The sequence below is a fragment of the Phaethon lepturus genome, unplaced genomic scaffold (assembly GCF_000687285.1).
Source record: "Phaethon lepturus isolate BGI_N335 unplaced genomic scaffold, ASM68728v1 scaffold1030, whole genome shotgun sequence".
Classification (NCBI taxonomy): domain Eukaryota; kingdom Metazoa; phylum Chordata; class Aves; order Phaethontiformes; family Phaethontidae; genus Phaethon; species Phaethon lepturus.
In genome coordinates this window covers 9312-22027 of record NW_010509596.1, presented here as the reverse complement: position 1 = coordinate 22027, position 12716 = coordinate 9312, and the positions used below count along the sequence as shown (strand labels likewise).

The window sequence follows — 12716 nt, the reverse complement described above, 5'->3', positions numbered from 1 at the left end:
CGTGCCCCCAGGATGACCCCAAACTTTATGCTTTAAGTTTTTTAAGTTTACCAGAATGTTCACTAGGTGGCTTTCGCAAGAGGCAGGAACTATATACATTAACCACTCTGCTAGACTTAGGCTTGCGGTCATACAAGGGTATGTAGGACAGAAGGTTACACTTCATCACACGAATCAGGTGAACATATTTCACATGGTGTTGTAGGGCTTCTCTGCCGTCCTCTGTATGGGAGTCATTCTTGTCACTTGCCGCCTTCTCATGTCTCATGGTCATGTTTGTGGTGTCTGTGTTCAGTGTCAGTTGGAGCTGCCCTGCCTAGGGGTGTAAAAATACTGAAGATGCAGGTAGTGTAGCTTTATGGTTGACTTGCCCTGATACTTATAGCAAGGACTGTACAGTCCATCTCTAGACAAGTAGCTGTAGATGGCTGTCCCATAGTTATTTTCATTGTGTCTTCCAGGTGCTGGTGCTTGGACTCTGGCATTCTGAGAGCAGCAGTTTCTTTGGCAGTTGAGTGGGTTGAAGCTTGAATGTGCCTTAGTTTGTATATGTGGGGCTCAATATCTGTGGTTTGGTTTTGTTTTTTGTGTTTTCGCATGTAGTTTGAAGGCATATGCAGAAAGAAGACAGACCTTTGATCTTGTCAAGCTATTGGTCAGCATCCAGGTGACTTGCTTTACAAGGTTTGTTTGGGTTTTTCAGATGCAGAGCAATGAGCTGAAGGGCAGTGGAAGAGGTGAGCGGAGTGCCAGACGAAGTTGCACCCATGTCGGAGGATCGGTGTGACTGTTGGTGGCTCTAGACTAGCTCATGCTTTTTTTTTTTGGTCTTATTTTCTACGTGGGATATCCACAACAGAGCAGTCTTTGGCAAGGTGAGTCATGACCGGTGTGCTGAAGCAGAAGTTTCTTGAGGTGTCATAATATAGATGTAGCTAGAATCATACCCTGTTGTTGGAATTTTGCAGGTAGTGGCCAGGCCTCGGCATGGCAGACTAAAGAATCTGAGTCCAAGCAGCCAAGGTAAAGGAGCGGGAGAGAGGAAATGCTGTGAGCAGGTTGAAGATTTGGGTGGTATCTTGGTGAGTGCTTTTTCCTCTGTCTTTTTGGCAGGTGCTGTGCTCCTTCTCAGAGCAGTGAAGCCACATGGCAATGACCAGCCTGAGAAAAGGTGAGAGGCTCATTAAGCAGTCTGGCTGGGCTTGGATTGCCAAGGATCATACAGCTACTGGGTTGAGTGTTTCTCTTTGGTCTCGCAGCTGCCGTGAGTGCTCTCCTCAAATGGCTGAGCATTTGAGGCAAGTTGGCAGAGGAGGGAGAAGCGGCAGGGCAGAAACTGCAGAGTGAGCGATGACTTCAGAGCATGATGAATGCTTTATCTCTCGGGTTCTCTGGTTTCCATGGGACATGCTGGCCATGACATCTGATTTTTGGGAGTGGCATGGCACTTCCAAGGAGTGTCTCGTTGCAGTAGAGGTCAATTCTGACCAGCCTGTTGGTGACCAGTGGCGCTCTGTCTTGCAGGTGATGAAGGAGAACCTGGTGAATGCAGGAGCATCCCAGTTAGACGAAGTGCTCCTGATGAGGATGGATTCTGGACCCTGCCCTCTAAAGGGTAGGAGGCAAAAGCGTTGGGTGCGGTGGGGCTACCAGGGGGGGTTTAACATCAGGGTTGCGGAGAGGGCTCTTTAGGCTCTGTTAAGTCTGGGAGCAGATAGAGGGCCTGGGGTCTGTCCTGCAGGATGTGATCGTTCTGGCCCGTGTCTGCGTCCTAGCGTCATTTGTGTCGTCTGCGTTCTGTTTCCCATACAGTTCTTCCCACAGGTCTCTATATACTGCCCCATGGGCTCTCTGCAGTTGGCATCCACCTCGGTAGGTGTCCGTGGGTTCTCTAACGCCTTGCCACTCAGGCATAAAGCCCGTTGAGCACTTGTTGTCTCGTGATTGGAGCTTAAAGCACGTTTTGCATTGCAGAAGGTTCTGGAGGGTCACCTTTGTGGAGGCGATCTGGGATGCAATGACAGTTCTGCTCTGAAAAGTTCTGCTTCCACAGAGACCCCTACAGCATTTCCTCCCTGCACCCTATGGGCTTAGGTCTTAAAGCCTGGCTTTGCATACATCCAGTGTTCTGGTTTTGTATTGCATTCCAGCACTCTGCAGTGGTTTGAGACCACCATGCCTTGTTTTGTGTCGTATCTGTCCATGTTTGGTTTTGTATTGTATTGTATGCCTCTATATGGTGTTGACTGCCATTTGAGACTGTATTGCATTGCATGTCCCTGTGTTTTATTTTTCATTGCATGCTCTGTATTTGAATTTGAATTGTTTTATGGCCCTGCATTGTCATTTGTATTCTGTTGCTCTCTATTTGCATTTTGTAATGCATCATTCAACTCTGGGTTTTGTACCGTATCCTTCCGCGCTTGTATCAACTGCCATTTGAGATGATCTTGTGTCCTACAGCCCTGTGTTGTTTTGCACTGTATTGCTCTGTATTTGAATTAGTATTGCTTTGTAAGGCCCTGTGTCATTTGTATTCTGTTGCTTTGTATTTGAATTTTATAATGCATCATTTGGCTCTGTATCCTTCTGCACTTATATCAACTACCATTTTAGATGGTCTTATGTCCTATGACCCTGTGTTGTGTTTGCATTGTATCATTCTGTATTGAAATTTGTATTGCATCATACGGCCCAGTGTTGAGATTTTGTGTTCTATCGCTACATACATCTATTGACTGTCGTTTGGGACTGTCTTGCACTGTATGGTCCTGTACTGTGTTTTGTCTTCCATTGCAGTGCTCCATATTGTATTTGGTCTTAACTGTGATCTATGAGCATGTTGCGTTGTATGGCATTATATTTGCATGTGCATTGCACGGCTCTGTTTATGTCTATGGTATGGCATTGCAGAGCCAGCAGAGAGGGTTTAAGTGACTTTGAGGTCTCTATGCATGCGGATAGGAGTTGAACAGATCACACTTGGATTGTGAGGTAGCATGAAGTAAGCCAGTAGCTCAGCAATGGTTTAACTAATGTTTTTGCAGGCACCTTGTGGCAAGCCTTTAGAAATGGTTGAGGCATTGAGGTTTGAGGAGCAGCGTGATGGGTGTCAGAGCAGGTGGTTGCTTTGGGGCAGATTGGTCATTATGCTGCTCTGGATTTTCAAGTGCCATGGACACTATGAAGTGTCATTTTTGGAATCAGAGTGGAGCAGGTCAGTGGAGCTGTGGAGGACAGCGCTCTCATGGATGAAGTGCATGTTCAGGAGCTTTGTATTTTGTTTTTGCAGGTGGCAGAGTGGCACAAAGTGATTAAAGGCACCTGGCATTTAGTGATGCGGCCACTATCGTGGATAGTCATCGAGAATAGATCATGACTCATGGCACTGTGAAAGCTAAGTGCTGTGGTGAAAATCTGTGCATCGTGGAGACTCTGCATCTAACTATCAGCATAATGAGAGGGTAGTTTGTGGTAAGTCAGCCTCGTACGGGTAGAGGAAGCGATATGTGTTGACAGGTGTGCGCTGGCAAAGCGGCTCTGGGATGAGTGGGTAGGGTTGTACAGAATGTCTAGTGTGGGTTCACAAGTGTCCCTTATCTAATGTCTCTGGTGTTCATGCCTGAGGTGCCTCAGGCATACTCGCAGCCTCCTGTGATCACGGTAGCCATCCATCATGTGTACACAGGCTTGAGTTGTCAGTGTAGCGCCAATTGAGCATGTCTCTTTTCATGGTGTGACGTAGAAGTGTGACACCGCTGATCTGGTTTAGCATTGTAGGTGCTTCTGGCCAGTCTTTTTCATGGCTCTTTCCTGGGCTTTGCCATCAGGTCTTGTCTCTGACTCTCTTTCTGGAGAGTTCTTCTGCGGGTTTATTCCCTGTGTTGTAGTCTTAAGTCTTTTGGGCCATCTTTGTCTTTGTGGGCCATGGTGCTCTCTCATGGCAGGCCATGCTGGAGTTTCCATGCCCTGCATCCTTGGCACTGTTGTGTTTCCTGTGATACATTTGTGTACTTTCTGGAGGGTTATTGATTACATGATTAATTTAACTTTTATATAGTTCTCTTTAGCCTAACAACTGTGTGATTATGTTTAACAGCCTACTCTCATAGTTCTTAGGCTATACTTGGCTCAGTGCTAGCCAAGAGGCCTCATGAAATCAAAACAAAGAAGAGTTAAGAGCAAGGACTGAGAAATTAATGAGTACAGAGAAGATATCTTAACCTTGAGAATAGAAACATCCTAGCAGGAGTGCTCAAACAAGGATGATAAGAAAGAATTGCTTGGCTGTAAAACAGAAGGGGCAAATACTGTGTGGTATTTTAGCATCTTTAGGTAATGGTTGTAGGGTGTATGTATGTGTGTATCTGAGGTGAGGCTGCATTGCCTGTGTGTGGCAATTCCTGTCAGGGTAGAAGAGTCAAAGCATGGGAGGGTAACCTGTCGATTAGCAGGGCCTGTTTGGGTGGAGGTAGTATACCCTGTTTTTGGGGGTAGCCAGTGGCTATTGGCACGCAGGCCACAGAGTTTCTTTATGTAGTGTTTTGCAGGTGCCACAGGGCAATGTGAATCCTTGAGCGAGTTGTGGCACAGCGTACCATTCTAAATGAAGAGAAGCAGGAGCATGAAGTGAAGTGTCTTCCTCAGCTTCCAGTTATAAAGGCTGATGCTATGGAATTAGGTGGGGCAGTGATGTTTACAGGCACGTGGTGAGGCAGTTCTGGGGATGGCTCTAGAATCAGGATGATCCGCCATTATGGCGCGTGGGTGGTGAAATAGATATGTTCTGAACAAGGTGTAGAATGAATGGATGTTGAATGAGTGTTAGTTTCTGAATGTGTCTAAGCTTGTATGTGTGGATTTTTTTTTTTTATTTCAGGTTACATTTCATGTGGAAATAGGAAATTTTTTTTTTCACTTTAACTCCTATCTCCCAGCTGGGGTTTTTTTAGTTATGTCAGAGTAGTAGTATAAAGAAAATATCAAGTTAAGCAATGAAGATTGAATGTTAACATAGATGTGTGAAGTTACCTTACCTGCTGCAAGAGCTAATTACAATAGTTTAAGTACTCCTCCTTAGGGGTCTAAGGAACATAGAAAAATGTTGATTTAATAAAGCGCTAATAAAGATTATTTTTCTCTCTTGTGTCTTGCTGTCTGTGAATTTTTTTCCTGTGTGTTTTTTTTTGTCTGTGTGGGTGGGGTGGGTTTTTTTTGTCACAGAGGCAGAGTCTTTTTTCTTAGTCTCTGGTTTTTGTTTGTCTGTCATTTTTATTTTCTTTTTGGTGCCACTTTTGCTACCTTTGTTTTTGTCATTATCATCATATGTTATTTAGCAGCAGTAGAAAATGATATTGTCTAGGGAGTAATTATTCATTTACATTTAAGAAAAGAACCCCACAACTTCCCTTTTACTGTCCCACACTTTTTCGGCTTCTAAGTGTTCTCTAGCCTCCCAAACATTTCTGCCCTCCCATGCCTTTTGGGCATCTACTTGTTTTTGGGCCTGGCACATCTATTCTGCCCCTATTTGCTCTCTGGCCTCCCACACCTTTTTGGACTCTATGTGGCTTCCAGCTTCCCAGACCTCTTCAGCCTCTACTTGATCCCCGGCCTCACACAACTTTTTGTCCTCTTATTGGTCACGGGCCTCCTACACCTTGCCGCGCTCTATTTGGTCACTGGCCTCCCACACCTTTTTGGCCTCTATTTGGCCTCTGGCCTCCCACACCTCTTCATCCTCTACTTGATCCCCGGCCTCACACAGATTTTTGGACTCCTCTTGATATGTGGCCTCCCACACCTTTTTGGCCTCTCCTTGGTCTCCAGCCTCCCACACCTTTTCAGCCTCTACTTGATCTCTGGCCTCACACACCTTTTCACCCTCCCACAACTATTTGGCCTATACGTGCTCTTTGGCGTCCCACAGCTTTTTGGCCTCTACTTGGTCTCTAGCCTCCCACAGCTCTTCGGCCTCTAATTTCTGTCTGGCCTACCATACCTTTTTGGCCTCCCAGAGCTTGCCGGCCTCTATTTGCCCTCTGGCCTCCCAGAACTTTTCGGCCCTTCTTTGCTCTCTGGTCTCCAATCACTTTTCGGCATCTACTTGATGTGTAGCCTCCCACACTTTTTCGACCTCTACTTGATCTGTCGCCTCCTACATCTCTTTTGCCTCTACTTGGCCTCTGGCCTCTCACAGCTTTTTGGCCTCCCACACCTTTTTGGCCTCTACTTGATCTCTGGTCGCCCATCACTTTTTGGCATCTGCTTGATCTGAGGCCTCCCAAACTTTTTCAGTCTCTAATTAATCTGTGGCCTCCCATAACTTTTTTGCCTCTATTTGCTCTCCGGTCTCCCACACCTTTTGGGCCTTCCAGACCTTGCTGGCCTCTATTTGCTCTCTGGTCTCCCACACCTTTTTGGCCTCTACTTTTTCTTTGGCCTCCCACACCTTGCCGGCCTGTATTTGCTCTCTGAGCTCCCACAACCTTTTGGCCTTCCAGACCTTGCTGGCATCTATTTGCTCTCTGGCCTCCCACACCTTGGTGGCCCCTATTTGCTCTCTGGCCTCCCACACATTTTCAGCCTCCCACACCTTGCCTGCCTGTATTTGCTCTCTGGCCTCCCACACCTTTTTGGCCTTGCAGTCCTTGCTGGCCTCTTATTTGCTCTCTGGCCTCCCACACCTTTTTGGCCTTGCAGTCCTTGCTGGCCTCTTATTTGCTCTCTGGCCTCCTACAACTTTTTGTCCTGTATTTGCTCTGTGGCCTTCCACACCTTTCTGGCCTCCCACACCTTGCCGGCCTCTCCTTGATCTCTGACCTCCCACACCTTTTTGGCAGCCCACACCTTTTCGGCCTCTACTTCATCTCTGGCCTCCCACAACTTTTTGGCCTCTACTTGCTCTCCAGCCTCTACTTGATCTCTGGCCTTACACAGCTTTACAGCCTCCCACAACTTTTTGGCCTGTATGTGCTCTTTGGCATCCCACAGGTTTTCGGCCTCTACTTGCCCTCCATACTCAGACCTTTTCAGACTCAGACACCTTTTCGGCCTCTATTTACTCTCTGGCCTCCCAGACATTTTGGGTCTGTATTGCTCCAAGGTGTCCCACAACATTTTGGCCTCTGCTTGGTCTCTGGCCTCCCACACCTCTTCGGCCTCTACTTGCTCTGTGGCCTACCACACCTTTTTGGCCTCCCACAACTTGCCGACCTCTATTTGCCCTCTGGCCTCCCAGAACTTTTCGGCCCCTCTTTGCTCTCTGGTCTCCAATCACTTTTTGGCCTCTATTTGATCTCTAGCCTCCCACACCTTTTTGGCCTCTCATTGTTCTCCAGCCTCCCACACCTCTTCAGCCTCTACTTAATCTCCAGCATCACAAAGCTTTTCAGCCTCCCGCAACTTTTTGGCATGTACGTGCTCCTCGGTGTCCCACAGGATTTTGGCCTCTACTTGATCTGTGGCCTCCCACAGCTTTTCGGCCTCTACTTGGTCTCCAGCCTCCCACAGCTCTTCGGCCTCTAATTTCTCTCTGGCCTCCAACACCTTTTTGGCCTCCCACAACTTGCCGGCCTGTATTTGCTCTGTGGCCTACCACACCTTTTTGGCCTCCCACAGCTCTTTGGCCTCTATTTGCTCTCTGGCTTCCCAGAACTTTTCGGCCCCTCTTTCCTCTCTGGTCTCCAAACACTTTTCAGCCTCTACTTGCTCTCCAACCTCCCACACCTCTTCGGCCTCTACTTGCTCTTTGCCCTCCCAAACCTTTTCTGCCCGTTTGCTCTGTGGCCTCCAATACCTTTTTGGCCTTCCATGCCATGCCAGCCTCTACTTGCTCTCTGGCCTCCCACAGCTTTTGGGACTCTCACACCTTTTCGTCCTCTACTTGATCTTTGGTGTCCCACAACTTTTTGGCCTCTACTTGCTCACCAGCCTCATCCACCTCTTCAGCCTCTGCTTGATCTCCTGCCTCATAGAGATTTTCAGCCTCCCACAACTTTTTGCCCTGTACGTGGTCGTCGGAGTCCCGTAAGCCTGTACTTGCCCTCCATACTCGGACCTTTTGAGACTCTGACACCTTTTCTGCCTCTATTTATCCTCTGGTCTCCCAGACAGTTTGGCTCTGTATTACTCAAAGTTATCACACAACTTTTTGGTCTCTACTTCTTCTTTGGCCTCCCATACATTTTTGGCCTCCCACACCCTGCTGGCCTCTATTTGCTCTCTGCCCTCCCACACCTTTTTGGCCTCTCACACCTTGCCGGCCTCTATTTGCTCTCTGGCCTCCCAGAACTTTTTGGTCCCTATTTGCTCTCTGGTCTCCCATTACTTTTCGGCATCTCCTTGATCTGTGGCCTCCCACGACTTTTTCACTTCTACTGCTCTCTGGCCTCCCACATGTTTTTTCTACTCTCCCACAACTTTTCAGCCTCCCACACCTCTTTGGCCTCTACTTGCATTTCAGTGTCACACACCTTTTCGTCATCTACTTGCTCTTTGGCCTCTCACAGCTTTTCGGTCTCTACTTGCTCTCCAGCCTCTACTTACTGTCCAGCCTCCCATGGCTTTTCAGCCTTTACTTGCCCTCTGGCCTCCCACAGCTTCTCGGCCTCTACTTGCTTTCTGGCCTGTCTTAGGGTGGTTTCGAGGATTCCTGGGAAGGTTAAACACATATACACAGATTACAAGGGGAAAAAAGTAAGCGTTTTATTAACTACATACATGCATTACACTAAGGGTATCTTGCAAAACAACTGTCTTACCAACTCGAGGACTGTGAGGAAGATGGACCATCTGCACATTCTTGTTTCATCTTGCGCCATGCGCTCAGCCCAGCAGTTGGTAGGTGCCAGCTTTACGTGGGTGTCCCCACGTAGGCAACGGTGGCCTCGCCGTACACTGGCCCACTGCCTTTCAGGAAATCCTGGTATTTATACATTTGCAGAGGAACGGGTTTTGACACACGTGACCAGTGACTGCCAAAACACGCCTCTGTTGATGACTCTCAACATAGGGAGCCTATGGCGCATGTGTCCGCTGGTCAGGTGTGCTGCACACACCATAGCCATCCCATCTATTGGTTTGTAGGCTTTGTTCACACGGCACATTAAAATAATCTAGCAGTCACATATCAATCATGCTTAAGCCAACAGCAGGATGTTGCAAGGATTCCTCCCTCCACGTCCTCCCCTAGTATTGTTCAACTTTCTTATCTCTGTGGGAAACCATCTGGTTTCTCTCACCCAGTCTGTTATCTACGTCTCACCCAGCTGCGGTTTTCTCACTGTGCTTACTGCGGTGTTTTCACGGGCTGAAATTCCATCTTTTAACCCCTCCGCTGTCGTTTTCTCGGCTATCTACTTCTCACCCAGTGTCTAACCACAGACCAAAATTCCATCTTTCGAGCCCTCTGTATACACGGTCTCCCACACTTTTCAGCCTCTACTTGATCTCCTGCCTCACACAGCTTTTCAGCCTCCCACAACTTCTTGGCCTATACGTGCTCTTCGGCATCCCACAGGTTTTTGGCCTCTGTTTGCTCTCCAGACTCTCAGATCTTTTCAGACTCTGACACCTTTTTGACCTCTATTTGCTCTCTGGCCTCCCAGATATTCTGCATCTATATTGCTCTCTGTCCTCCCACAATTTTTTGACCTCTACTTGGTCTCTGGCTTCCCACACCTTTTGGGCCTCCCACATCTCTTCGGCCTCTACTTGCTCTCTGACCTCCCACAACTTTTCAGCTGCTACTTTCTCTTTGGCCTCCCACACCTTGCTGGCCTGTATTTGCTCTCTGTCCTCCCACACCTTTTTGGCCTCCCACACCTTGCCACCCTCTATTTGCTCTCTGGTCTCTCACACCTTTTTATCCTCTACTTGCCCTCTGGCCCCCCACACTTTGTTTCCACTTATTTTTGCCCTCTTCTCATGCTCCATCCTACCACCCCTTTTCTGCATCCCACCCATTTTTACATTTCGGTCCTTTTGTGCCTCTACTTTTTTCTGGCCTCCAACACCTCTTTGGCCTCCCATCTTGTTTTGGCCTCTTTCGACTCTCTAGCCACCGGAACACCTTCTCTATGATTGGAATGCTACTCTAGCTGTCCCAGATATATGTGTCCATGATCCAGGAGGACTTCTGGTACTGGAGGTGACTCTCTAACTACCGGAACACTGTCTCTATGACCAAAATTCAAATCTAGTCTGTTCTGGGTATGTCTCCATAATCCAGGAGGAATTCTGGGACTTTGGGGATCAAAGGGGACTCTCCAGTGTCCTGCGCCTGTTCTGCCTCCCATGCCTGTTCTGCCACCACTTGCCCTCCGGCCTCCACACCTCTTTGGCCTCTACTTGCTCTCCAGCCTCTACTTACTCTCTGGCCTCCCATGCCTTCTCAGCCTTTACTTGCCCTCTGGTCTCCCACAGCTTTTCGGACTCTTACACCTTTTCAGCTTCCCCCCCCCATGCCTGTTCGGCCCCCCCTTGCCCTCCGGCCTCCACACCTCTTTGGCCTCTACTTGCTCTCCAGCCTCTACTTACTCTCTGGCCTCCCATGCCTTCTCAGCCTTTACTTGCCCTCTGGTCTCCCACAGCTTTTCGGACTCTTACACCTTTTCAGCTTCCACTTGCTCTCTGGCCTCCCACACCTTTTTTCTGCCCTCCCACAACTTTTCAGCCTCTCACACCTCTTCGGCCTCTACTTACATTTCAGTGTCACACACCTTTTTGTCATCTACTTGCTCTTTGGCCTCCCACAGCCTTTTGACCTCTACTTGCTCTCTGGCCTCCCACACCTTTTGGGCCTCCGACACCTTTTCAGCCTCTCTTTGCTCTCTGGCCACACAGACCTTTTCGGCCTCCCAGAGCTTTTTGGCCTGTACTTGGTCTCTGGCCTCACAGACCTTTTTGGCCTCTACTTGCTCTTTGCCTCCCACAGCTTTTGGACCCCTACTTGCTCTCTGGCCTCCCACACCTTTTGGGCCTCCCATAGCTTTTCGGCCTTTACTTGTTCTCTGGCCTCCCACAGCTTTTTGACTTTTACTTGCCCTCCAGCCTCCCGCTCTTTTGCGGCCTCCACTTATGTTTGGCCTCTACTCACACTCCATCCTACCACTCCTTTTCGTCCTCCAACTCCATTTTGGCTTCCATTTATTTTTGGCCTACACTCAGCCTCTGGCCTCCCACACCTTTGCGGCCTCCCCTTATTTCTTGCCTCTACCTACCCTGCAACCTCTCACATTTTTTTGTCCTCTTATGCATTTTCAGTCTCTCACTTTTTTTGTGGCCTGTATTTGCACACTGGCTTCTCACTGCTTTTTGGCCTCGAATTTTCCTGGTCTCTACTCAACCTTTAGCCTACCACACCTTTGCAGTCTCACACCTCTTTTTGGACTCCCACCTTGTTTCAGTTTCCACCTATTTTTGGCCTCTACTCATCCTCCCTCCTACCACACCTTTTCAGCATCCCACCCATTTTTGGCTTCACTCCTTTTTGTCCTCCACTTTTTTTGAGGTCTCTAATTATTGTCCAGCCTCCAACACTTTTCTGCCTTCTCTTGACTCTCTAGCCACCAGAACACCATCTCTGTGATCAGAACACCACTCTAGCTTTCCCAGAGGTAAGTCTCCATGATCCAGGAGGACTGCCAGTACTGGAGCTGACTCTCTAACTGCTGGATCACCTTCTCTATGATTGGAATGCTACTCTAGCCGTCTAGGTATGTCCCCATGATCCAGGGGGACTTCTGGAATCGGGGGGTACTCTCTAACTGCTGGAACACCATTTCTATGACTGGAAGGCTACTTTAGCCATTCTGGAGATATGTCTCCAAGATCCAGAGGGACTTCTGGGATTGAAGGGGAATCTCTAGCTGCTGGAACACCATCTCTATGACAGGAACACCACTGTAGATATCCCGGAGGTACTTCTCTATGATCCAGGAGCACTTCTGGAACTGGAGGTGACTCTCTAACTGCTGGAACACTGACTCTATAACCAGAATGCCATTCTAGTGGTCCTGGAGTTATGTCTGCATGATCCAGGAGGAATTCCATGTCCTCTTATTTCTGATCTCTACCTCTCCTCCAGCCTCCCACCCCTTTTCATACTCCCACCCCTTTTTGACCTTCAGTTTTATCTTGCCTCTATTCCATGATCGATTCCATGGCAACTCTCTAGCTGCCAGAACACCATCTCTATGAACTGAACACCCCTGAGGCATCCCAGAGGTATGTCTCCATGATCCTGGAGGACTTCCGCAGTCAGAAGAGACTCTCTAGCTACCGAAACAGCATCTCTATGATCGGAACGCCACTCTAGCTGTCGCAAAAGTACTTCTTGATTACCTGGCAGGAAGTCCAGCCTCCAACACCTTTTCAGCCTCAAGCTTTTTCTGCCCTCTACTTGTCCTCCAGTCTCCCACCCTTTCTCAACCTGCACTTTTTTCTGGCCTCTACTCACTCTCCAGCCTCCCACCACTTTTTGACCTCCACTTTTTTCTGTTCTGTAATGGCCCTCTGGCCTCCCACACCTTTTTAGCCTGCAACTCCTTTTTGGCCTCAAATTTTTTTCTGGCCTCTACTTGCTCTCCAGCCTCACACCCCTTTTTGGCCTCCACTTTTTTTCTCAGCTCTACTTGCACTACAGCCTCCCACAACTTTTGGGCCTCTCACCCCTTCTCAGCCTCCAATTTTCCTGGCCTCTACTTACCATCCAG

At 48.4% G+C, this 12716-nt stretch overlaps 1 protein-coding gene across 1 annotated transcript in view; it reads right to left on the bottom strand.

The window, feature by feature from the left end:
* Positions 1–7593: 7593 nt before the first annotated feature.
* Positions 7594–12716, bottom strand: part of LOC104624938 (golgin subfamily A member 6-like protein 1) — a 5922-nt gene continuing 799 nt past the window's right edge. Inside the window, exons 3-5 of the mRNA XM_010295748.1 lie at positions 12461–12629; positions 8580–8653; positions 7594–7782 (exon numbers count right to left, since the gene is read on the bottom strand). Of these exons, the coding sequence (XP_010294050.1) occupies positions 7594–7782; positions 8580–8653; positions 12461–12629 (432 nt within the window). The remainder of the gene's footprint in view (positions 7783–8579; positions 8654–12460; positions 12630–12716) is intronic.